The 27,355-nt window shown below is 41.7% G+C and overlaps 1 protein-coding gene across 1 annotated transcript in view; it reads left to right on the forward strand.

The window, feature by feature from the left end:
• The window catches only part of enpep (glutamyl aminopeptidase), a 41,550-nt gene extending 14,796 nt beyond the window's left edge, over window positions 1-26,754 (forward strand). Inside the window, exons 8-20 of the mRNA XM_062034876.1 lie at window positions 601-666; window positions 744-809; window positions 1,650-1,810; window positions 3,799-3,881; window positions 5,956-6,092; window positions 7,834-7,889; window positions 7,970-8,120; window positions 10,474-10,547; window positions 15,522-15,626; window positions 17,006-17,182; window positions 20,805-20,945; window positions 21,372-21,453; window positions 25,938-26,754. Coding sequence (XP_061890860.1) covers window positions 601-666; window positions 744-809; window positions 1,650-1,810; window positions 3,799-3,881; window positions 5,956-6,092; window positions 7,834-7,889; window positions 7,970-8,120; window positions 10,474-10,547; window positions 15,522-15,626; window positions 17,006-17,182; window positions 20,805-20,945; window positions 21,372-21,453; window positions 25,938-26,084 — 1,446 coding nt within the window. The 3' untranslated portion in view covers window positions 26,085-26,754. The remainder of the gene's footprint in view (window positions 1-600; window positions 667-743; window positions 810-1,649; window positions 1,811-3,798; window positions 3,882-5,955; window positions 6,093-7,833; window positions 7,890-7,969; window positions 8,121-10,473; window positions 10,548-15,521; window positions 15,627-17,005; window positions 17,183-20,804; window positions 20,946-21,371; window positions 21,454-25,937) is intronic.
• The last annotated feature ends 601 nt before the right edge of the window (window positions 26,755-27,355 follow it).

The raw sequence follows: 27,355 nt of genomic DNA on the forward strand, positions 1-27,355 counted from the left end.
CATCAGTCCAGAGAAGGCGTCTCCACTGCTCTAGAGTCCAGTGGTGATGTCCTTTACACCACTGCATCCCACGCTTTGCATTGGACTTGGTGATGTATGGCTTAGATGCGGCTGCCCGGCCATGGAAACCCATTCCATGAAGCTCTCTGCGTACTGTACGTGGGCTAATTGGAAAGGTGACATGAAGTTTGGAGCTCTGTAGCAAGTGACTGTGCAGAACGTCTTTGCACTATGCTGACCTCTCTGTCAGTTCACCTGGCCTACCACTTGGTGGCTGAGTTGCTGTTGTTCCCAAACTCTTCACTTTTCTTAGAATAAAGTTGACTTTGGAATGTTTAGGAGCGAGGACATTTCACGACTGGATTTGTTGCACAGGTGGCATCCTGTGACAGTTCCACGCTGGAAATCATTGAAAGTGGCCCATTCTTTCACAAATGTTTGTAGAAACAGTCTCCATGCCTAAGTGCTTGATTTGATACACCGGGCCAAGTGATTAGGACACCTGATTCTCATCATTTGGATGGGTGGCCGAATACTTTTGTCAATATAGTGTCTGTCTGGGGAAAGAAAACATTTTGATTACATTTGAACTTTGTGTAGGGCGCATCAATCCTCAGGATGCTGGAGGACTGGATGGGTAGAGACATGTTCAGAGATGGCTGCCGAGTAAGTTCTCTCAAAATAACTACAAATGCATTCTTCTCAGATTTGACCTGATGTAGCCTTTTCTCTTGTTCCAACAGAAATATTTAAAAGACTACTACTTCAAGAACGCCAAGACGGCCAACTTCTGGGCTTCTCTTGCAAATGTGTGTTTAAACTTATGTCTGGTGACCACTTTCTATTGCAACTACAGCAGTTTGTGGTGTAGCATAGATAGATAGATAGTACTTTATTGATTCCTTCAGGAGTACTATCTATCTATCTATTTATGCTACACCACAAATGGTGGGCGCATGAATCAGATCCATCCATCCATCCATTTTCTACCGCTTGTCACTTTCGGGGTCGCGGGGGGTGCTGGAGCCTATCTCAGCTGCATTCGGGCGGAAGGCGGCGTACACCTTGGACAAGTTGCCACCTGATCGCAGGGCCAACACAGATAGACAGACAACATTCACACACTAGGGACCATTTAGTGTTGCCAATCAACCTATACCCAGGTGCATGTCTTTGGAGGTGGGAGGAAGCCGGAGTACCCGGAGGGAACCCACGCAGCCACGGGGAGAACATGCAAACTCCACATAGAAAGATCCCAAACCCGGGATTGAACTCAGGACTACTCAGGACCTTCGTATTGTGAGGCACATGCACCTAACCGTATTTTTGCCATGCCTTGGGCACTAATACACCCCCATACCATCACGGATAGGGACGGCGTGGCGCAGTTGGGAGAGTGGCCGTGCCAGCAACCTGAGGGTTCCTGGTTCAACCCCCAGCTCCTCTCTGGCCTGGGAACGCTTCGGGATTCCCCAGGAGGAAGTTGCTAATGTTGCTCTGGAGAGGGAAGTCTGGGGGTCTCTGCTGGAGCTGTTGTCCCCGCGACCCCATTCCGGATAAGCGGTTGAAGATGGATGGATGGATGATGTCCCGTAGAACCCAGCAACTGTACTATGATCCTCACACGACAGACATTCCCATCTGCATAGGTGAGCGGGCTGCCGATCGCAGAAGTCATGGACACGTGGACCAGGCAGATGGGTTATCCAGTGGTGGATCTGACTGTCACTGAAACAAATGCCAAACTGAGCCAAAGGCGCTTCCTCCTGGACCCAAAAGCTGATGCCGACCAGCCTCCTTCGCCCCTTGGGTAAGAAATACCAAAATAACACTTGCTTTAATTGGTTGAATTCAATACCTCCAAAACATACTAGTATCAACTGGAGATGGTTTAATATTGTACAACTGATACCAATACTACAACGTTGTATACCAGGACTATTCAACTACATAATGACAAGGGCCGCAGTTTCAAGAGCCCAAGGTCTCAGGGGCCGGACACGGAAATGTGGATGTTTGGTCAGGTTATATTCCTTTGAGACTGTTTACTTAATTACAAAGTAAATGTCATGATCCGTGGTCCGGATCATGTTTTTGTTATGTTCTGTTAGTTTTGGACTCCCTTAGTTCCTGTTTTTGTGCACCCTTGTTAGTTACCATGGTTACTTATTATTTCCACCTGCCTCTGATTAGTGTTCGGCACATTCACCTGCTGCCCGAGCACTAATCAGAGGCATTATTCAAGCCTGCCTTTGCCGGTCAGCCGGCCTGGCGTCATTGTTCGCTTCATGCCTGGTCCACGTAAGATTTGTTTGGTTCATGCCACGGTCAACGTAAGTTTTCCTTGCCCATAGTTTATGCTAAGTGTTAGTTTAGCTCCAAGTGCGATCAGCGCGTTGTGCCTTCGCCTTGTTTTCCGTTTTTGTACCTCTTTGAGTTTTGATGATTAAATCATGTTTTTACCTGCACGCCTTGTCCGGAGTAGTCTGTCTGCCTTCCTGGGAGAACGACCCCGCAGTAAGCTGCGAAAACCACGTCGTGACAGTAAACACATCAGCTTCCACACTGCGCTGTCAATAAATGCATTAATCTGCCCTCACTGCTCGTTACCAGCGTGTGCAGATAGTTAGCAGTATGAAGAAACAGAAGATCCAGTTTTTGTTGAGGATTGATGTTCCTTCTTTTGAATTATTTTCCTTACTCAGTTGTATTTCTTTACACTTCTCCCTTCATTTAGCTTTGTAAAACTGAAAATATCAACATAGAATACACATAACAAAAGTATAACGTCCATTGTGTATTTTAAATAAATAATGTCCATTGAGTATGCTACATAAATAAAATAGAAGGTCAAGTGTATATATATATATACATATATATATATATATATATATATATATATATATATATATATATATATATATATATATATATATATATATATATATATATATATATATATATATATATATATATATATATATATATATATATATATTCACACAATAAACTGCAAATATTTACACATATAAAAATGACACAACATTCTCACATTAAACATCGTATGTGACTTGTCACTATTAGCGTTGTCGCCCTCTACTGGTCAAATGTAGCACTACACGTATTCAACAAGGTTGGATCGTTACTCTCGGACAAGAAAAACAACACGACCACAAATACAAAAGACATCAACTTCATGCACAAATTAAATCCCCTTACAAATGTTTGACCAAGATTTGTGACGAAGTTACACACTGGGATTTTTCTTGTATGGATCAATGTGTCCGTCACTTAAAAGGTCTGCCAGGAAACAATGACTCAAGTACTTGGTCAGGGTAGAACATTCATACTTTTTGTCCACTCGTTGTTAAAAAACAAGATTTTTGCAATTTATTTACTTTTTTTTTTACTAGGCTTGAATGTGTAGTCTTCTTCTACTCACCCTACTGCTGCTTCATTGTGACACATTCCTCACTGTTGCCCCGTGTGGGGTGGCGGGAGTACTGCATACATGATCAACCCTAGTTTGAATGCTTTCATCAAGTCTTGTTGGTTGATGTTCGGTGGGTCAAATGAAGTTGAATAATTTACACAATACTATTCTGATGTCTTTTTTCTACTTTCTTATTAAAGTAAAATATTAGTACACTAATACAGACCATCTAGTCGGACCATCCCGAGTACTTTCATGCACCTAATATTAGGTATCCTTTGAGTATTACACACAATTATTTCCAGGAACCAGCCAAACAATACAAATCAATTTGTGCATTGAATTGTTGTTTTTCCCCACCACAGTTACAGGTGGACTATTCCCGTCAAATGGCACTCGGTGACGAGTGACAAGAACATGTCACTCATGTTTGACAAGAGCAGCCCAGGTAGGATGTCCCCCACTTCATTCCTCATTCTAGTTATCTGTACTTACTTTGTGAGTTAATAGGGATAGGGATAGGACTTTATTGTCATTGCACGAGTACAACGAAACTATGTTTTCAGCACAAACCCGTTCAAGATGAGACAAACAAACAGTGTACAGGGTTACCGAACAGGAACGCTGATGGGTCACCAAAGGCGCCCTGTAAAAGATAAGAAAAAGGTAAAACGCCGGGGAAGAAGATGAGTAAAAAAATACAATCTAGACTGGGCTTCTAAGGGGGGCTAGTCTGGAGTGGGAAAAAACCTCCATGCAATGCACACATAAACACGTTACATTTAATCATGACAACTCGCACAGAGGGTGGAGGGGGTTGGGGCCCTGGAGGTCGACTGCTGCCCTGGAGGTCGACTGCTGCTATGAAGCGCTGCCAGCCGTCCATCACCCCGAGGGGAAACAAGCGGTGGTGAAAGTGTGGGGTGGGGGAGGGGTGTGTGTGTGTGTGTGTGTGTGTATGTGCCCATTGTCTTGGGTGTGATGATGTAATGTTCATAGACTGGGGCCGTTCTGCATGCAAGCAAAAGTTCGACTCCAGGTGTCGTTTATGGGTGTGTTAGGGTTGTACTCGTATAGTATCGCGGTACTAATGAATCAAAAGTTGTACTATACTCTGTTTGAAAAGAAGCACTATCACTGGAGGACAAGGAATAGCTAAACATGCTTCACTACACACCGTAGGAGGATACAATAACTCACCGGCGTCACAATGTAAACAAATGCCATGGGTGGATCTACACCTGACATCCACTGTAATGATACCAAGTACGAGAGCTCAAAAATTGTACTATACTCTGTTTGAAAAGTACCTGTGGAAGTCTCCTCCCACGGCACAAGAGCCCAGCGTGCAGGTTCAACAAGGTTTTAATGAATGTTTTCTTTCCAACAACAGTTTTCTCTACTAGAACGTGACTTTTCAGCCACGTCCGTATCTTCCTCCCCCTCTGCTTCCGGCCGCTTACTGTTAAAGACAACAGATGATTCGATTAACACGTACCACCTGTGAAATCTAATCACCTGCCAGCTGTGTCTCGCCGTCAGCACATGCCACGCCCCCGTCTGATGGTGCTCTGTCTTCAGCACCATGGACAGAGGCGGTGACCTTTGCTCCTGTAGGCGCGCTGATCACACTCTCTCTCCACAGTAGCATTATCACTGGAGGACGAGGAATAGCTAAACATGCCTCACTACAATACAATAGGAGGATACAATAGCTCACCGGCGTCACAATGTAAACAAATGCCATGGATGGATCTATACCTTGACATCCACTGTAATGATACCAAGTACAAGAGCGTATCTAGTCGATACTACTATGATTACATCGATGTTTTTAAGCATCAAAAAATCATTTTTCGTTTTTAAAAAATGTATATTATGTATATAAATTCATGAAATACGTCCCTGGACACATGAGGACTTTGAATATGACCAATGTGTGATCCTGTAGATGAATAATCCATTTTTACAGTTTGTCCCTCATAATGTGTACAAAATAATAGGTGTATAAATGACACAATATGTTACTGCATACGTCAGCAGACTAATTAGGAGTCTTTGTTTGTTTACTTACTACTAAAAGACAAGTTGTCTAGTATGTTCACTATTTTATTTAAGGACTAAATGACAATGTATGAAGAAAGTATGAAGAAAGACAATACTAAGCCCTCACAAGTAGGAGTAGAGGACCGATCAAACCGATCACAGGAAATAAGTTGACTGACCGGCCCCCCGGCTAGAACAACAAAGTTGTTATATTTAAGGACAGTTGTCCAAGAAGACAGGAGAAGAGTAATCAGGCCCATACTTTTTCTCCTGGAAACTGCAGTTCCAGTCTAAAACAAATAAAGCTTTTTGTTTGACGATTCCTCGTTGGCGTCTTCTTGGCTCATCACCCATCACACGACCATCAAAAATATACAACAATTACTAGACACTAATGTATAGAAACATGTTTCACCGTATTTTGACTTTTATCTTTCACTCACATCTTTTTTTAAAGGCATAATCTTGTTTTGCAGATCATGTTTTAAGTGGCTACTCACCTTCAGTGGACGGCCTGCTGAAGATCAACAAAGACCACATCGGGTTCTACCGAGTCAACCACGAAGACCACATGTGGGACGCTATTAGCCAGCAGCTTCAAAACAACCACCTGGTACTTCTTTCTTTGCAAAATCTGCATATGCACATGCTTGTTTAAAATGAAGTCAGTGAATTGTGGAAATTGTTTGCTTCATGTACCAAACTAAAAACTAGGATCTTGTCATCGCTTATTTATCAGGATGATAAGTGTTTATTGGTTGTGGCGTGAATGGGGTAAAGTGCGTTTTGTCACTTTGTACAAAAGCCAAAAGCGGTGAAGTTGTCAGGTTGTGTAAATGGTAAATAAAAAGAGAATACAACAAATCCTTTTCAACTTATATTCAATTGAATAGACTGCAAAGACAAGATATTTCATGTTCACACTGAGAAACTTATTTTTGTGCAATTAATCATGAACTTAGAATTTAATGGCAGCAACACATTGCAAAAAAGGCATTTTTACCAGTGTGTTACATGGCCTTTCCTTTTAACAACACTCAGTCAAGGTTTGGGAAGTGAGGAGACACATTTTTGAAGTGGAATTCTTTCCCATTCTTGCTTGATGTACAGCTTAAGTTGTTCAACAGTCTCCCTTCTCATATTTTAGCCTTCACACATTTTCAATGTCTGGACTACAGGCAGGCCAGTCTAGTACCCACACTCTTTTACTATGAAGCCACGCTGTTGTAACACATGGCTTGGCATCGTCCTGCTGAAATAAGCAGGGGCGTCCATGATAACAACATACAGTATGTTGCTCCAAAAGCTGTATGTACCTTTCAGCATTAATGGTGCCTTCACAGATGTGTAAGTTACCCATGTCTTGGCCACTAATACACCCCCATACCATCACACATGCTGCCTTTTACACTTTCACCCTAGAACAATCCGGATGGTTCTTTTCCTCTTTGGCGGACACGACGTCCACAGTTTCCAAAAACAATTTGAAATGTGGACTCGTCAGACCACAGAACACTTTTCCACTTTGCATCAGTCCATCTTAGATGAGCTCGGGCCCAGGGAAGCGTTTCTGGGTGTTGTTGATAAATGTCTTTGCATAGTAGAGTTTTAACTCGCACTTACAGACGTAGCGACCAACTGTAGTTACTGACAGTGGTTTTCTGAAGTGTTCCTGAGCCCATGTGGTGATATCCTTTACACACTGATGTCACTTTTTGATGCAGTACCGCCCAAGGGATCGAAAGTCACGGGCTTAGCTGCTTACGTGCAGTGATTTCTCCAGATTCTCTGAAACTTTTGATGATATTACGGAGCGTAGATGGTGAAATCCCTAAATTCCTTGTTGAGAAATGTTGTTGTTCAACAATTTGCTCAGGCATTTGTTGACAAAGTGGTGACCCTCGCCCCGTCCTTGTTTGTGAACGACTGAGCATTTCATGGAAGCTGCTTTTTTACCCAATCGTGGCACCCACCTGTTCCCAATTAGCCTGTTCACCTGTGGGATGTTCCAAATAAGTCTTTGATGAGCATTCCTCCACTTTCTCACTCTTCTTTGCCACTTGTGCCAGCTTTTTTGAAACATGTTGCAGGCATCAAATTCCAAACGAGCTAATATTTGCAAAAAATAACAAAGTTTCTCAGTGTGAACATGAAATATCTTGTCTTTGCAGTCTATTCAATTGAATATAAGTTGAAAAGGATTTGTTGTATTCTCTTTTTATTTACCATTTACACAACCTGACAACTTCACTGCTTTTGGCTTTTGTAAGATTCAGGACTAGATTGCAATGAAATATTTGTCCAATATATGACTGTATTATTGTAAATGTGTCTTTATTGTCTTGTTCCAACAGGAGTTTGGTTCAGCAGACCGCACAAGCTACATTGATGATGTGTTTGCTCTTGCAAGGTAAAGTCTAGATGAGAACTACGGTGCAATTTGTGTTGTGTTGACTAACATAAAATGTCCCCGTGTATGTAACGGTTCAGGGCAGACGTCATAGACTATGGCCACGCCTTCAACCTGACAAGGTATCTCCAGCATGAGACTCACTACACTGTATGGAGTCGCCTGGCCTCTTCTATTGAATATGTTGGAGATATGCTGTCAGGAAATGCCATCATCTATCCAAAGTTTCAGGTGGGTAAGCAGATACGTCATTGTGACGGCATGTGTACTGTATTAGCAGTGGCGGGCCGTGCGTTTCCCACTTAGGCCTTCGGTGATGTCCGAATTCAATGATGACCTCTCAAAATACCATCAATGATGTCACCACATGACCATTGCTGGAGAGATACTATACAGAAACACCTTTACTGGGCATTGACCCACATCAACAGCGTACAAAACGGGTTTAAAAATCAATAAAACCGCATCTGTCACGGCGCGGGCTCGAACCCGCTTTTCCCCGGCAGCTGGGTCTGCCCGCACCTCCGCTGGCAGCGCGTCCAGGCACGCCCCTGCTCACGCGGGGCGTAGCACGCCCACGCAGCGACAAGGCTGCAGGCAATCGGGAATCAGCGCACCTGGGTCTAACAAGAGGGAGCGGCATAAAGACCAGCGGACCCAAGGAACATTTGCCAGAACGTAGATAATCTTCACAGTAAGCATCACGTCTGGCACCCCTCCCTTGTTCCTTGCTCGCCTTCTCTGACGGCACACCACTGTTTATTAGGGACATATATCCATCCATCCATCCATCCATCCAACCATCCATCCATCCATCCATCCATCCATCCATCCAACCATCCATCCATCCATCCATCCATCCATCCATCCATCCATCCATACATCCATACATCCATCCATCCATCTTCTTCCGCTTATCCGAGGTCGGGTCGCAGGGGCAGCAGCCTAAGCAGAGAAGCCCAGACTTCCCTCTCCCCAGCCACTTCGTCCAGCTCCTCCCGGGGGATCCCGAGGCGTTCCCAGGCCAGCCGGGAGACATAGTCTTCCCAACGTGTCCTGGGTCTTCCCCGTGGCCTCTTACCGGTCGGACGTGCCTGTTCGGGTGGCATCCTGACCAGACGCCCGAACCACCTCATCTGGCTCCTCTCCATGTGGAGGAGCAGTGGCTTTACTTTGAACTCTTCCCGGATGACAGAGCTTCTCACCCTATCTCTAAGGGAGAGACCCGCCACCCGGCGGAGGAAACTCATTTGGGCCGCTTGTACCCGTGATCTTGTCCTTTCGGTCATAACCCAAAGCTCATGACCATAGGTGAGGATGGGAACGTAGATGGACCGGTAAATTGATAGCTTTGCCTTCCGGCTCAGCTCCTTCTTCACCACAACAGATCGATACAGCGTCCGCATTACTGAAGACGCCGCACCGATCCGCCTGTCGATCTCACCATCCACTCTTCTCTCACTCGTGAACAAGACTCCGAGGTACTTGAACTCCTCCACTTGGGGCAAGATCTCCTCCCCAACCCGGAGATGGCACTCCACCCTTTTCCGGGTGAGAACCATGGACTCGGACTTGGAGGTGCTGATTCTCATCCCAGTCGCTTCACACTCGGCTACGAACCGATCCAGTGAGAGCTGAAGATCCTGGCCAGATGAAACCATCAGGACCACATCATCTGCAAAAAGCAGAGACCTAATCCTGCAGCCACCAAACCAGATCCCCTCAACGTCTTGACTGCGCTTAGAAATTCTGTCCATAAAAGTTCTGAACAGAATGGGTGACAAAGGGCAGCCTTGGCGGAGTCCAACACTCACTGGAAACGGGTCCGACTTACTGCCGGCAATGCGGACATATACTGGGTCAAATTGTTCGACCGTACCGAAATAATACTAAAACTGGGACGTACGAACTGACCACCTCCCTTGGTGATGAGTTGGATTAGTGAGATGGTGTGCTGGAAAATGTCATGAAGTCTTCAACTCACACCTCTGGCAGAGCTTGGAGGATATTGAGTCCAAACGGGCTGTACTCCGTGCCTCCATTGTGGAAGTGACCGACCGCCAGGTGGTGGGTGCCAGTCTTTGCGGAAATGTTTTAACAATTTAAATGTTTTTTTTTTGCTTTGTTGTTTTTTTGCAAACCAGTTGAAGCTAACACTACGAGCTGTGTTGACTTACCAGAGACAAAATGTTCACAGCACAGTCTGGAGTGTTCTATAGGAGTCCAGTGATCCTTCGGTATCGTGCCCCGTATGGCAGAAATCCACATGTTACGGCGGAAAAAAACACGATTCGATCTGTTTCTTCTTCGGTAGCTGCTTCAGGTCTATCCGGTGCACTGCTATCGATATAGCGCCTCCGTAGTGGCGCAACACTGCAACTGCAGTTAAAATAGGTAGCTGCCACAAAGGGACATCAATCGCGCAATCAGTACAGCCAGAGCTTGACGCTGTGTTGATTGATATCAATCAACTTTGAACGCAGAAAAAAAACCCGAGTTCAAATGCAGAATTGACGATGAAAGTCGTATCATTTTAAGTGTAATTGTGACTTTTTAATCATTCTTTTTTTTACTTTTTTACCAGGAAGTTTTTCGCAATCATGTCAAAAACATTTCATCTCGGCTTGGTTGGACTGATGAAGGAACGCAGACGGAGAGGTACGACACAACACGTTTGTTGACATTCAGTAGTAGAGGTAGCACCAGGGCCGGCCCGTGGCATAGGCCATATAGGCAAATGCTAAGGGCGCCGTCCATCAAGGGGCGCCACGCCAGTGCCACAAATGTTGGAGAAAAAAAAAAAAGAAAAAAAAAAGTTGGTACTAGGCAAGGCAGGCAAGGCAACTTTATTTGTATAGCGCTTTTCATACACAAGGCAGACTCAAAGTGCTTCACAGACAACAAAGTGAAATGAAAGAAAATAAAAGCAAAATTAAAATGCAGACAATAAAAATAAAAACAGTGCAGACGTTAAAAGTTAAAAGATTAAAAGATTTAGCTGAAAGCTAAGGTGAACATAAAAGTCTTCAGTCTAGTTTTAAAAGTAGTGAGAGTTGGGGAGAGTCTGACATCTTCAGGAAGTTTATTCCAGCTATTTGTTGCATAGTGACTGAATGATGATCTCCCTTGATTTGAGTTTACTCTTGGAACCGCTAACAGATTGCTCTCAGAAGATCTTAGTGATCTAGAGGGCGTATATAGTGGGAGCATATCAGTGATATACTTGGGCCCTAGACCATGTAGTGATTTATATGTGAGCAGGAGGATTTTGAAATCTATTCTCTGATGTACAGGGAGCCAATGTAAGGATTTAAGAATTGGTGTAATGTGCTCACATTTTTTGGTCTTTGTTAGAACTCTAGCAGCAGCGTTCTGAACAAGCTGTAGCTGCCTGACACTTTTTTTGGGAAGACCTGCAAGGAGACCATTACAATAGTCTAGCCTACTGGTAATAAAGGCATGTACAAGTTTTTCTAAGTCTTGAGCTGACATGAGCCCTCTAAGTCTTTTTACATTTTTGAGGTGATAGTAGGCCGATTTTGTTACTGATTTGATGTGACTGTCGAAATGTAAATCAGAATCTAAAATAACCCCAAGATTTCTGGCTTTATTTGAGGTTTTCAGGGACAGTGATTGAAGGTGTTGGACGACTTTAAACCTTTCTTTTTTAGCACCAAAAACAATTATCTCAGTTTTATCTTCATTTAGTTGTAGGAAATGTTGGCACATCCAGTGTTTGACTTGCTCAATGCACTGGCACAGAAGATCTATGGGGCGATAGTCATTTGGTGATAGCGCTACATAGATTTGGGTGTCATCGGCATAGCAATGATGGTCAATGTTATTATTTTGCATGATTTGTCCTAGTGGGAGCATATAGATGTTAAATAAAGTCGGCCCCAAGATTGAACCTTGGGGGAATCCACACGTTACGTTGGTTGGTTCTGATACAAAGTCACCAATGGAAACAAAATAGTTCCTATCTTGTAGATATGACTTGAACCAGCTTAAAACTGTGCCTGAGATCCCCACCCAGTTTTCCAACCTGTCCAAAAGTATTGAGTGGTCGACAGCGTCAAATGCAGCACTGAGGTCCAAAAGCATTAATACTGAAGTTTTGCCAGAGTCTGTGTTTAGACGGATGTCATTTATAACTTTAAGAAGGGCCGTCTCTGTGCTATGAAGAGGTCGAAATCCTGACTGGAAGTTGTTGTGGCAGCCAGTAGAAGCCAAGAAGTGATTTAGTTGTTGGAGGACAACTTTCTCAATTATTTTACTTATGAATGGTAGATTTGAAATTGGTCTGTAGTTGTTGATAACAGAGGCATCTAGGCTCTGCTTTTTTAGAAGAGGTTTAATGACTGCAGTTTTGAAAGCCTTCGGGAAATTGCCCGATTTAATAGAATTATTAACTATTTGCAAGATTTGCAAGACTATTATTTCTAAATACAAAAAATAATCCCGCGTTAACACAGCATTGCGCCCGCCCCCCCCCCCCTCCCCCCGCACGGTGCGCCCCCTCCCTTCCCGTATCATGACTCTTTTTGGACGTCACCACATCAAAAAAATCAACACAAGATGTCAAAACGGCCAAAACTGTCAGGTGCCCAGGGAAGAAAAAAGAGAAAAGAAGAGGAGAAACGAGAAAAAGACAGAGGTAGCAGGTAGGTAACGTTAGCCTACATGAAATGATTTGTCTGTGATAGTAACCTGGCTTTTTAGCATTAAGCTAATGTTACATGATTCGGCAATTGCTAATCAATAAATAGCTAGTTCTGTTTTAACGTCGGGTTAATATTGTGGAGGGGGCTAATTGTTATGGAAAATAATAATGTAACGTTAGGTAATTACAGTACTCCCACCTTACATTCCTCAGGGACATTTGTATTAGATCTTTTAAGCAGGTGTTTTTTGTTGACATTGTTATTGCCTTCTGGTTAGCTAATGTTTGCTCTGCAGGTAATAGTCACTTTTCCACCCCTTTATATATTAGGTATAGTTGTAAGCCTAGTTGTTAAAGTGCACATCATTAATGTTAATTAAGCAATATCACATGAGAGGGAATGCTGTTTTTTAATTTGAGCACTGCTGTGATTCGGTTAAAGATAATCATAAAATAACATTCTCATATAATGTTAATTTGCTTTCTTTAAGTGAAAAAAAAGGTCAAAGACAAAGCTATTCGGTTTCTTCTGAGTATATACACTTCACTGCCGATGTAAGGGGGCGCCACCTAAAATCTTGCCTAGGGCGCCAGATTGGTTAGGGCCGGGCCTGGGTAGCACAATAGCTGGGTTGCAGTCACGTGACTTGGAGCCACTTCTGGGTTTCAGCCAATGGTCTAAGTCCCACTAGGCTAATGTTTGTTTACGTGCGTCAGTGCAGATTTGGGTGTACTTTGAAAGGTTTAGAGGCAAATATTAAGTGATCCACAAAAAAATATTCAAAAGGGATGGAGTGGATTTATACTCTCTTAAGAAAATCAATTTTTAGAAGAATCACCAAGACTTCACTACTCGCCTCGACTTCACTTCCTTTGACACTGACAAGGATTTAGAGAGGAAAAGATTGGTCTTGACATCTGAGGGGTCCACAAATGAAACATTAAAGACAATATTGGTGTGGAGGTTGCCTCCCAGTGGGTTCTTGCCATACTTGCCAATTTACGGGAGACTCCCGAATTTCAGTTGCCCTTCCCGAAAATCTCCCGGGGCAACCATTCTCCCGAATTCCTCCCGATTTTCACCCGGACAACAATATTGAGGGCGTGCCGTGATGGCACTGCCTTTAGCGTCCTCTACAACCTGTCGTCGCGTCCGCTTTTTTTCCGTACAAACAGCGTGCCGGCCCAGTCACATGTTGTATGCGGCTTCTGCAGACACACGTAAGTGGCTGCAAAACATATTTGGTCAACAGCCATACAGGTCACACTGAGTGTGACCGTATAAACAACTTTAACACTGTTACAAATATGCGCCACACTGTGAACCCACACCAAACAAGAATGACAAACACATTTCGGGAGAACATCCGCACCGTAACACAACAATAAACACAACAGAACAAATACCCAGAACCCCTTGCAGCCCTAACTTTTCCGGGCTACAATATAAACCCTCGCTACCACCAAACCCCGCCCCCAACTCCCGAATTCAGAGGTCTCAAGGTTGGCAAGTATGGTTCTTGCTGATCACACTCGTGAGCTGGAGACCAGCGTTCCGGGTTTAACAAAGTTTTATTTTGCGTCAAAGTTCTAGCACGACACTCGACTTTTCAGTCCAACTCCTCCGTGTTCCGCATGCTTCCGTCTCTCCAAGCCCTCCTCCTCCTCCTGCTCCCGGCCGCTACTGATAAGAATGACAGGTGATTAGACAACTAGCCCCAGCTGGGCAATCTAATCACCTGTCAGCTGTGTTCCAAAGCCGGCCCTGGCACACCCCGCTCCTGCAGAAAGCGCGCCGACCACGCCCCCCCTCCACAATTGGACTTATTGGTGCATCGCTAACTACCAAAACGAGCGATCGTGTCGCTAATGATAGATTCAAGATGCTTTATTATTGTCCATTCTTTAACATGTACAAGACACATAAGAACTGAAATGTCATTTTGGGCACAGTCCCACTAAGAGCAGACATACATTACAAGGGGACAAGACGGGACCGCCAACGGATCAGCCACTTACGGCGCTCCTTAAAAAAGGTGGGAAAAAGGTGACATTGGGAAAGAGGGAAGAGTAAAAAAAAAATATCAGTCTAAGGCTGGACCCTCAGGAGGGGTCCAGACTGAGTCTGAGGAAAAAACCTCACATGGCATGGCACACATAAACATGATACATGTAATCACAACAACTCGCAACAGGGGGGAGGGGGGGGGGATTTGGGGCCCTGGAGGCCGGCTGCCGCTATAAAGCGCTACTCAGCCATCCACAACCCCGGAGGAATTAAGCAGGGGTGAAGGCGTTGATTGGGGGAGGGGCGGGTGCGTGCATGTATGCCCAATTAACTTGGGTGAGATGTTGAAATGTTTTTTGTGGACTGGGGCCGATCTCAAAGTTTGACACCAGGTGTTATTGAAAAAAAGGAAGGTCAAAAGCGTCCATCGTTGAGGAGTCCTCGGGGGAGTTCTTCAGAACAGCCTGTTCCTGATAGCATCAAGGCCATTCGAGGGAGTCAAAATGTAGATTAAGATGTAGTTTTCTTCGAGCAGTCAAAACAAACATAGTTGAGGAACACAGAAAGATTGTCAAACAAATCAAATGTTCAAACAAACATTTTACAAAGTGATCACTGCAGACACAAGTATGGTCCGATTGTATTCTACAAGATAATGAAAGTGATATTTTTGAGAAATGTTTCCTTCGTTGCACTTTATGACCTTTCTGAAGCACTTCTTTGGGGACTCTATGAAAGATATGTCCTATCTCTCTATTGGAACGACTGGAACAGCCAAGTACAGAACAGCAATACGACATTTTCTGATCAAACTCTAGACTGACTCGCACTTATTTTAGTGCTTGACCATCGTGTCAATTGAGAAGAAAAACAACTGTGACGTCATATGCAACCCAGCTATGGTTACTACACCAACATCACCCGACTAGTGCTTGTCAAGTTATGGTTTGATATCTTTTAGGTTACTGCGGGAGACTGTGCTCAGCATTGCTTGTAAAATGGGAGATCCTGATACACTGAAAGAAGCATCCAACATTTTTGACCAGTGGATTAGTGGAAGTCTGAGGTATTGTATGTTGTACACACCCCAAAAGCAGTGAAGTTGTCACGTTGTGTAAATGGTAAATAAAAAGAGAATCCTTTTCAACTTATATTCAATTGAATAGACTGCAAAGACAAGATATTTCATGTTCACACTGAGAAATGTTGTTATTTTTTGCAAATATTAGCTCATTTGGAATTTGATGCCTGCAACATGTTTAAAAAAAGCTGGCACAAGTGGCAAAAAAGAGTGAGAAAGTGGAGGAATGCTCATCAAAGGCTTATTTGGAACATCCCACAGGTGAACAGGCTAATTGGGAACAGGTGGGTGCCATGATTGGGTATAAAAGCAGCTTCCATGAAATGCTCAGTCATTCACAAACAAGGACGGGGCGAGGGTCACCACTTTGTCAACAAATGCCTGAGCAAATTGTTGAAGAACAACATTTCTCAACAAGGAATTGAGGGATTTCACCATCTACGCTCCGTAATATCATCAAAAGGTTCAGAGAATCTGGAGAAATCACTGCACGTAAGCCATGATATTACACACCTTGGATCCCGCATCAAAAACCGACATCAGAGTGTGAAGGATATCACCACATGGGCTCAGGAACACTTCAGGAAACCACTGTCAGTAACTACAGTTGGTCGCTACATCTGTAAGTGCGAGTTAAAACTTTACAATGCAAAGCCAAAGCCATTTATCAACAACACCCAGAAACACTTCGCTGGGCCCGAGCTCATCTAAGATGGACTGATACAAAGTGGAAACGTGTTCTGTGGTCTGACGTGTCCACTTTTCAAATTGTTTTTGGAAACTGTGGACGTCGTGTCCTCCGGACCAAAGAGGAAAAGAACCATCCGGACTGTTCTAGGGTGAAAGTGTAAAAGGCAGCATGTGTGATGGTATGGGGGTGTATTAGTGGCCAAGACATGGGTAACTTACACATCTGTGAAGGCGCCATTCATGCTGAAAGGTACATACAGCTTTTGGAGCAACATATGTTGTTATCATGGACGCCCCTGCTTATTTCAGCAAGACAATGCCAAGCCCCATTCTGCATGTGTTACAGTAGCGTGGATTTGTAATAAAAGAGTGCGGGTACTACACTGGCCTGCCTGTAGTGACAACTTTTTTTGCAATGTGTTGCTGCCATTAAATTCTAACTTCATGATTATTTGCAAAAGTTTAAATATCTTGTCTTTGCAGTCTATTCAATTGAATATAAGTTGAAAAGGATTTGTTGTATTCTCTTTTTATTTACCTTTTACACAACCTGACAACTTCACTGCTTTTGGGGTTTCTACAATGATGTATCAAAGTAAGCTTTGTCTGAGTCACAATATATCACAAGAGCAGTCGTCATGAATAACGCAACATGATGTCATTGTTGTCCACAGCGATGTGGCAGTGAACTTGAGGTTGCTGGTGTATCGTTACGGCATGAAGAACTCCGAGGATGCGGAGCCAAAATGGAACATCTTGTTGGAGAGGTACAAAAGTAGCACCTTGGCTCAGGAGAAGGACAAGCTGCTGTACGGACTGACATCTGTGCAGAATGTCCAGCTCCTCTGGAGGTAACTGAAATATTGCATTCTAAACTGCTGGCAGAGCTTGTTTGCAGGACTTAGCATCACAGATAGATGGTCTGAGGAGCCCAGGTGGGGGCGGAGGTTTATGAGGAGCCCAGGTGGGCTTAAAGGCCTGTTTAATAGTTAGACATTTGAGCTGAAAGAAAGATATGCCTGCCAGATGGTTAGAAACGAGTTAGAAACGAGTTAGAAACAAGGAGAAACAAGTTAGAAATAAGTTAGAAATAAATTAGAAACAAGTAGAAACAAGTTAGAAATAAGTTAGAAATAAGTTACAAACAAGTAGAAACAAGTGAGAAACAAGTAGAAACTAGTTAGAAATAAATAAACAAGTAGAAACAAGTTAGAAACAAGTAGAAACAAGTTAGAAACAATTAGAAACAAGTAGAAACACATTAGAAACAAGTAGAAACACGTTAGAAACAATTAGAAACAAGTTAGAAACAATTACAAACAAGTAGGAACACGTTAGAAACAAGTAGAAACAAGTAGTAACGAGTTAGAAACAATTAGAAACAAGTAGAAACACGTTAGAAACACGTTATAAACAAGTACAAACAAGTTTTAAACAATTATAAACAAGTAGAAACATGTTAGAAACAAGTAGAAACAAGTAGAAACAAGTTAGAAACAAGTTAGAAACAATTAGAAACAAGTTAGAAACAAGTAGAAACATGTAGAAACAAGTTAGAAACAATTAGAAACAAGTTAAAAAACAAGTAGAAACAAGTTAGAAACAAGTAGAAACAAGTTATAAACAATTATAAACAAGTAGAAACATGTTAGAAACAAGTAGAAACAAGTAGAAACAAGTAGAAACAAGTTAGAAACAATTAGAAACAAGTAGAAACAAGTTCGAAACACGTAGAAACATGTAGAAACAAGTTAGAAACAATTAGAAACAAGTAGAAACAAGTTAGAAACAAGTTTAAAAAACAAGTAGAAACAAGTTAGAAACAAGTAGAAACAAGTAGGAACAAGTTAGAAACAAGTTAGAAACACATAGAAACAAGTTAGAAACAAGTTAGAAACAAGTAAGAAAAAAGTTAGAAACAAGTTAGAAACAAGTTAGAAACATGTAAAAACAAGTTAGAAACAAGTAGAAACAAGTAGAAACAAGTTAGAAACAAGTTAGAAACAAGTTAAAAAAAACAAGTAGAAACAAGTTAGAAACAAGTAGAAATAATTTAGAAACAAGTAGGAACAAGTTAGAAACAAGTTAGAAACACGTAGAAACAAGTTAGAAACAAGTTAGAAACAAGTAAGAAACACGTTAGAAACAAGTTAGAAACATGTAGAAACAAGTTAGAAACAAGTAGAAACAAGTTAGAAACAAGTTAGAAACAAGTAGAAACAAGTAGAAACAAGTTAGAAACAAGTAGAAACAAGTAGAAACAAGTAGAAACAAGTTAGAAACAAGTAGAAACAAGTAGAAACAAGTAGAAACAAGTTAGAAACAATTTAGAAACAAGTTAAAAAAACAAGTAGAAACAAGTTAGAAACAAGTAGAAATAATTTAGAAACAAGTAGGAACAAGTTAGAAACAAGTTAGAAACACGTAGAAACAAGTTAGAAACAAGTAAGAAACACGTTAGAAACAAGTTAGAAACATGTAGAAACAAGTTAGAAACAAGTAGAAACAAGTTAGAAACAAGTAGAAATAATTTAGAAACAAGTAGGAACAAGTTAGGAACAAGTTAGAAACACGTAGAAACAAGTTAGAAACAAGTTAGAAACAAGTAAGAAACAAGTTAGAAACAAGTTAGAAACATGTAGAAACAAGTTAGAAACAAGTAGAAACAAGTTAGAAACATGTTAGAAACAAGTAGAAACACGTAGAAACAAGTTAGAAACAAGTAGAAACAAGTTAGAAACAAGTTAGAAACAAGTAGAAACAAGTTAGAAACAAGTAGAAACAAGGAGAAACAAGTTAGAAACAAGTTAGAAACAAGTAGAAACAAGTTAGAAACAAGTAGAAACAAGGAGAAACAAGTTAGAAACAAGTAGAAACAAGTTAGAAACAAGTAGAAACAAGGAGAAACAAGTGAGAAACAATTTAGAAACAAGTAGAAACAAGTTAGAAACAAGTAGAAACAAGTTAGAAACAAGTAGAAACAAGGAAGAAACAAGTTAGAAACAAGTAGAAACAAGTAGAAACAAGTAGAAATAAGGAAAGACAAGTTAGAAACAAGTAGAAACAAGTTAGAAACAAGTAGAAACAAGTTAGAAACAAGTAGAAACAAGTTAGAAACAAGTTAGAAACAAGTTAGAAACAAGTAAGAAACAAGTTAGAAACAAGTAGAAACAAGTTAGAAACAAGTTAGAAACAAGTAGAAACAAGTTAGAAACAAGTTAGAAACAAGTAAGAAACAAGTTAGAAACAAGTTAGAAACATGTAGAAACAACTTAGAAACAAGTAGAAACAAGTTAGAAACAAGTTAGAAACATGTTAGAAACAAGTAGAAACAAGTAGAAACAAGTTAGAAACAAGTAGAAACAAGTTAGAAACAAGTTAGAAACAAGTAGAAACAAGTTAGAAACAAGTAGAAACAAGTAGAAACAAGGAGAAACAAGTTAGAAACAAGTTACAAACAAGTAGAAACAAGTTAGAAACAAGTATAAACAAGGAGAAACAAGTTAGAAACAAGTAGAAACAAGTTAGAAACAAGTAGAAACAAGGAGAAACAAGTAGAAACAAGTTAGAAACAAGTAGAAACAAGTTAGAAACAAGTAGAAACAAGGAGAAACAAGTTAGAAACAAGTAGAAACAAGTAGAAACAAGGAAAGACAAGTTAGAAACAAGTAGAAACAAGTTAGAAACAAGTAGAAACAAGTTAGAAACAAGTAGAAACAAGTTAGAAACAAGTTAGAAACAAGTTAGAAACAAGTAAGAAACAAGTTAGAAACAAGTAGAAACAAGTTAGAAACAAGTTAGAAACAAGTAGAAACAAGTTAGAAACAAGTTAGAAACAAGTAAGAAACAAGTTAGAAACAAGTTAGAAACATGTAGAAACAAGTTAGAAACAAGTAGAAACAAGTTAGAAACAAGTTAGAAACATGTTAGAAACAAGTAGAAACAAGTAGAAACAAGTTAGAAACAAGTAGAAACAAGTTAGAAACAAGTTAGAAACAAGTAGAAACAAGTTAGAAACAAGTAGAAACAAGTAGAAACAAGGAGAAACAAGTTAGAAACAAGTTACAAACAAGTAGAAACAAGTTAGAAACAAGTATAAACAAGGAGAAACAAGTTAGAAACAAGTAGAAACAAGTTAGAAACAAGTAGAAACAAGGAGAAACAAGTAGAAACAAGTTAGAAACAAGTAGAAACAAGTTAGAAACAAGTAGAAACAAGGAGAAACAAGTTAGAAACAAGTAGAAACAAGTAGAAACAAGTACAAACAAGGAGAAACAAGTTAGAAACAAGTAGAAACAAGTTAGAAACAAGTAGAAACAAGTTAGAAACAAGTAGAAACAAGTTAGCAACAAGTAGAAACAAGTTAGAAACAAGTTAGAAACAAGTAGAAACAAGTACTTCATGGGGAACTGTGTGCAATATGAAGATTGAAAAGACAATATGCTAATAAAGAAGCAATCCTTTGACTAACAGACTCCTTGAAGCCTCGAAAGATGAGCAAGTTGTGAGGAGCCAGGATCTGTTCACCCTAGTCACATACGTGTCCTACAACCCTCTGGGTCAGACCATGGCCTGGGACTGGACCACACTCAACTGGGACTACCTGGTCAACAGGTCAGTGCTCGGCAGTTGACGTTTAGAAAATAATGTTTCTTGTGTTTTTATGTCCCATGGAGGACCTCCTCGTCAACACGATGGTTGAAAAGCTTTCAGGGAATACAGAAATGGAACAACTTTACGATGATTACGAGGCACAGATCAGAGACTTGACATCCATTCCTAGTGCTCTGCTTCTCATTCTGAAAGTAATGTCATTAAACAAAACAACTCTAATTATTTAGTTTTATAACAACAAAGAAAGCATCACATACTCAGACTAGTGAATAGTTGATGCCAACACAAAACTGACATGCAACCATTTCTGTCTTTAGTAAAAGTGTCTTAGCATATTGGATACTATTATCAATTACTGCGAGACACACCCTGGTACGTCACATGGGTGTGCTTTTCCTGTAATGTGTTGGTTTTTTCCTCACGCAGATACACCATCAATGATAGGAACCTCGGACGCCTTCTGACTAGAATCTCAGGCAGCTACAGCACAGACTTGCAGCTGTGGAAGGTAAGACTAAGTTCAACTACGTACATACCCGGCCGGGGTTACTACACTCTGGAAACATTTCAAACTGTATACAGTTGCGGGCTTTGGTAGCCATCCACAAGCTTCTGCTTGACCACTTGACCACTCCTCTTGACAAAATTGGTGCAGTTCAGCTAAATGTGTTGGTTTTCTGACATGGACTTGTTTCTTCAGCATTGTCCACACCTTTAAGTCAGGACTTTGGGAAGGCCATTCGAAAACCTTCATTCTAGCCTGGGTATTGTGGCCAAACGGCTACATTGTTGTTCCATCTGACATCACATGGACAAAGATAAGACCTTCTGGAGGAAAGTTTTGTGGTCGGATGAAACCAAAATGGAGCTGTTTGGCCACAATACCCAGCAATATGTTTGGAGGAGAAAAGGTGAGGCCTTTAACCCCGGGAACACCATTCCTACCGTCAAGCATAGATAAAATAAAATCAACTTTATTTATAAAGCACATTTAAAATTGACCACAGGGGTAGCCAAAGTGCTGTACAATGGGCAGGTTAAAAGATAATACAAGAACCGAGCAAACACAACACAACACAAACAGAACACGATAAAAAATAAATAAATAAAATAAATAAAACATAAAAACAGGTTGACAGCAGGTGTATTATGGGGCGCCATTGCAGGATGGATATCACTCAGTGTTAAAAGCCATGGAAGAGGTAGGTCGATCCAGAGCTTGGGAGCAGCAGCGGCGAAAGCTCTGTCACCTCTAAGCTTCAGCCTTGTGTCCGGGACCGTCAGTAGCAGCTGATCGGCTGATCTTAGGGATCGGGTGGGGCAGTAAGGCTGAAGGAGGTCGGAGAGATATGTTGGCGCGAGGTTGTTTAGACATTTAAAAACAAATAAAAGGAGTTTAAAGTTGATTGGGTAACGCACAGGGAGCCAGTGAAGGGACGCTAATATAGGGGTGATGTGCTCACGTCTGTGGGTCTGTGTTAGCAGACGAGCAGCAGAGTTGTGCACGAGCTGCAGGCCTGGCTAATGCCTACATACAGGGCATTACAGTAGTCTAGACCAGTCCAGGTAAAGGTGTGGATTCATTTCTCGAGATCATGTCCTGATAGAAGCGGTTTCACTTTCGCTATTTGGCGTAATTGATAAAAGCCTTTTTGAACGACGCTGCTGATTTGTTTTTCGGATTTAAAATCTGAGTGGAACTTTACCCCCAGGTTTGTGACACAGTCGCTGAGATACGGGGTCAGAGTGCCGAGATCCACGTTGGGGGAGGGGGAGCGACTTGGACCGAACAACATAACTTCTGTTTTGTCTTCATTTAGGCTCAGGAAGTTAGCTGAAAGCCAGGCTTTGATGTCGTGCAGGCAGTCAATAAGACGTTGAACCGTGTTATTTTGTGCCGTCAAGCATGGTGGTGGTAGTATTATGCTCTGGGCCTGTTTTGCTGCCAATGGAACTGCTGCTTTAAATGGGACAATGAAGAAGGAGGATTAGCTCCAAATTGTTCAGGACAAGCTAAAAACATCACAGTTGGGTCTTGTTGGGTGTTCCAACAGGACAATGAGCCCAAACACACCTCAAAAGTGGTAAAGGAATGGCTAAATCAGGCTAGAATGAAGGTTTTAGAATGGCCTTCCCAAAGTGCTGACTTAAAGGTGTGGACAATGCTGAAGAAACAAGTCCATGTCAGAAAAGCTGTTATGATCCGCTGCCCGGATCATATTTTGGTTTACGTTTTCTAGTCATTTGTCTTTTTCTGCTAGTCTTGGACTCCTTTTTAGTATCTGTTTATGCACCTGAGTTTGTTACCATAGCAACTGATTACTTTCACCTGCCGCGGGTGTTCCCGACGCGCACCTGTTTTTCATTATTGTCTTCATTATATAAGCCTGCCTTTTCACTCAGTCTGTGTTGCATCGTAGTTTGTGTTCGCACGACAGTTGACGACTTCTGTTCCTGTTCTGTAACCTGCTAGCTTCCACGCTAAAGGCTCTGGTAACCTGCTAGCTTCCACGCTAAAGGCTCTGGTAACCTGCTAGCTTCCACGCTAAAGGCTCTGTTTAGTGTTTTACTCTAGCTCCCACGCTAGCTCTTTTGTTTTGTACTTTTAGTGCTACGAGCACGTGTTTATTTGTTACTGTCTGATTTATGCTTTAATAAATCATTGCTTACCTGCAAGCTGTGTCCGAAGCCCGATCTGCATCCCTGGGAGAACGAACACCCGCACCCGGTCGTCACAAACATTTAGCTGAACTGCAGCAATTTAGTGGTCAAGCAGAAGCTTGTGGATGGCTACCAAAAGCGCCTTATTGCAGGTCAACTTGCCAAGGGACATGTAAGCAAATATTAACATTGCTGTATGTATACTTTTGACCCAGCACATTTTCAGTAGACACATAATAAATTCATAAAAGAAGCAAACTTCATGAATGTTATTTGTGAGCAACAAGTATGTGCTCCAATCACTACATCACAAAAAAATAAGAGTTGTAGAAATGATTGTAAAGTCAAGACAGCCATGACATGATGTTCTTTACAAGTGTATGTACACTTTTGACCACCACTGTATATATATATATATATACGTATAGTTACTTTACTATTTTTTTTAGCCCAATGCGGCCCCCGAGTCAAAAGTTTGGACACCCCTTTGCTATACGATCCATCAGATCAATGCATACGTCAGTTGTAAGATGAGTAAGGAGATTCTGACTGGTGGTAAATGGTAAAATGTGTACCCCTTTCAGACATTGCATTTAGTTCCCATTAAAACATTCACATGTTGCACAATGAGATGTAAGCAGGGGATCATTTGTACATTCCTGCAACTTCCTGTCTGTAAAATATATACTTTTATTAGTATTTATTTAATATACTAACAGCATTTCATGATTAATATTTACAAATGAAGATTCCTAATAAATGACACTAGAATAAGCACACATAAATCATAGTGTAACGACCTGGAATGACACTTTATGTGTGGTGTTGGAGTTGTCCCACTTTTTGTGTGTCTGTAAACGCATCACCGGCTAAGTGCCATATGTGCATGTGTTGGCGCAAGTGAGAAAGAGCGAGTGGGTGCTGTTGATATAACAACTTTTGGTCTGGTTTGTACTGCAGAAAATGACCACTTTTGCTAGATATCATTTTTTTTACTAATGTTTTGGTGATGTGTTTATGGCCGACAATAAAGAGGTTTGCTCAGTAAAGTGATGGATGGAACTCATGTCCTCAAAGTGTCTCGACAGACGTTACAATATTTGAACAAGGATGACGAAAACTGTTTCCTCTGTCGTGTCCGTGTCGTGTCGAAAATTGTTATGCGCTTATTTTGTTATTTGATTTTGTGCGTGGCATAGATTTGCCGTGCGCAGAGGACGCTTGAGCAGTGCACAATTGCACAGGCGCGCACCTTAGAGGGAACATCGCTTCAAGGTACTCAAAGCGCTTTGACACTATTTCCACATTCACCCATTCACACAAGGGTGAGCAAGGGTGACGTGTCTTGCTCAAGGACACAACGGACGTGACTAGGTTGGTAGAAGCTGGGGATCGAACCAGGAACCCTCAGGTTGCTGGCACGGCCACTCTCCCAACCCGCGCCACGCCGTCCCAGCGTGTTCTCGCTGGCAAGTTTTACGTCAAAATATCGCATGAAAAAACTTTAGATGCAAGCGTCACCAAGTTCGGTGCAAATAAATGACATTCTAGTAAAACGTCACTGGGTGACATTCTGACGATAAAATTGCATTTTTGCACAAATATTTGGGTCTTTTTCTTAAGCAATTTGTTTTATTACGCAAGCGAGTAATTACCTGTCTTAGATGAATCCAAATTCCAAAATTAATTGGACAGCTGTAATATATTATATAATATTCAGCTATAGGAAATAAGTGGGCGGGAGATGCTTGATTGACACTTGTTGTATTCCACGTCATGAGAACACAATCAAGCACTCTGTGTTGTTTTTAAATATCCAAAACCAGACCCCCACCATCACACTGGCACCAGGTGAGATCCTACACCAAACATCCTTAGCATTTGTTACTGACACAGCAAAACGTCTTCTTTATCAAAAAGTAATGAGATGGTGTGTGTGTGTGTTGGTAGTTGGATGGCGTGTAGACACAAGGCTGAAGCTTAGAGGTGACAGAGCTTTCGCTGCTGCTGCTCCCAAGCTCTGGAACGACCTACCTCTTCCATGGCTTTTAACACTGAGTGATATCCATCCTGCAATGGCGCTCCATAATACACCTGCTGTGAACCTGTTTTTATGTTTTATTTATTTTATTTATTTATTTTTTATCGTGTTCTGTTTGTGTTGTGTTGTGTTTGCTCGGTTCATGTATTATTTTTAACCTGCCCATTGTACATGAGATCATTTGGCTACCCCTGTGGTCAATTTTAAATGTGCTTTATAAATAAAGTTGATTTGATTTGATTTGATACTGCAGGAGTTAGAAGATATTATTGTGTGTTCCGATCTTGCAGATGGAGCATTTCTTCACTCTGACTCCCGACGCTGGTGCCGGGGAGATGTCCAGGCAGCAGGCCCTGGAGACCGTCAAGAACAACATTCGATGGATTCGCAGGAACGAGAATGAGATTAGCGCGTGGCTGCAGAGAAACGCCGCCTAGCTTGGTAATAACATACCTCGGGGGCGCCAATATGACCCAAACATTGTTTCTGACTACATTTCCGTTTGAACCGGAACGGCCTCCGTGAAGCGTCCCAGTCTGGTTGCCCCGCTCTCACAACACTGAAACTGCCCTCTTACAGGCCTGCGACAAAAATCCCGCAAGAAAAGCGACGTTTTGAAACACTTATATTAGCATAGAAATATCACTTCCGGGTTTTTTTCATTGAAATATCGATAAAAATAGGATGGAAACAAAATTCCTAAGTGTCTGCCCAAGTTCCAGACATCGCTTTTTTGAACTCTTTTACGAACCTTTCTTTCAACTGTTTTACATTTTCTGTGAAGTGTTTACGACCTTTTCTTTTGAACTGTTCTGTAACCAAAGGCAACTCTGTTTACGACCCACGTCCCTTTGGAAGCAGCTGTTGCCATGTGGTCAGGGCAAGCTCAAATAAAAAAGGAGGCGTGCTGAGACACCGTGCAAGGGTACAGTGTCCGTGCGTCTCCCCTCAAACTGAGCCAAATGTAATTCTGTCTCTGTTTAATTCTTTGCTTCTTGTCTTGTTTAATAGATGTCATCAGTGTTTGAATCTGACACAAGGTTTTTCCATTACCATTTTTTTACCGCTTTATTTAGGTTTTGTGCATTTGTAAGGGTAATGGAAACGCAGCTATTGACCAGGGGCTTGTGGGCAGCCTAGAACGGAGTAAGCTCTCTTGGTTGTTGTGCTGGGTCTGTTCCTGTCCTCACCCCAGCAGACGATGGCATGAAGTGGCAGCTGGTTGCATCATGTGCTCATTTCATGTTTTGTTTTTTTACATTATTAGTGTTTTCTCATGTTTCCCTTTTGTTTTCACGTGTTTTTACTTTACTTTTTGTGTCTATGCTGCACCCACATTGTCCTGTTGTGGGATGAATACAGTCTATCCTATCCTGTCCGTCTCCCACAAAAATTTGGCTCGTTCCACAGGAGGAGTGGCCACCAACGACTAGGTGAAAGGGATGTGATTAAAAAGTGACAATATCGCTCGCTTTAAAGGCCTACTGAAATGATTTTTTTTATTTAAACGGGGATAGCAGATCCATTCTATGTGTCATACTTGTTAATTTCGCGATATTGCCATATTTTTTCTGAAAGGATTTAGTAGAGAACATTGACGATAAAGTTCGCAACTTTTGGTCGCTGATAAAAAAAAGCCTCGCCTGTACCGGAAGTAGCGTGACGTCACAGGTTGAAAGGCTCCTCACATTTCCCCATTGTTTACACC

The sequence above is a fragment of the Entelurus aequoreus genome, linkage group LG23 (genome assembly GCF_033978785.1).
Source record: "Entelurus aequoreus isolate RoL-2023_Sb linkage group LG23, RoL_Eaeq_v1.1, whole genome shotgun sequence".
In the NCBI taxonomy this organism is placed as follows: Eukaryota; Metazoa; Chordata; class Actinopteri; order Syngnathiformes; family Syngnathidae; genus Entelurus; species Entelurus aequoreus.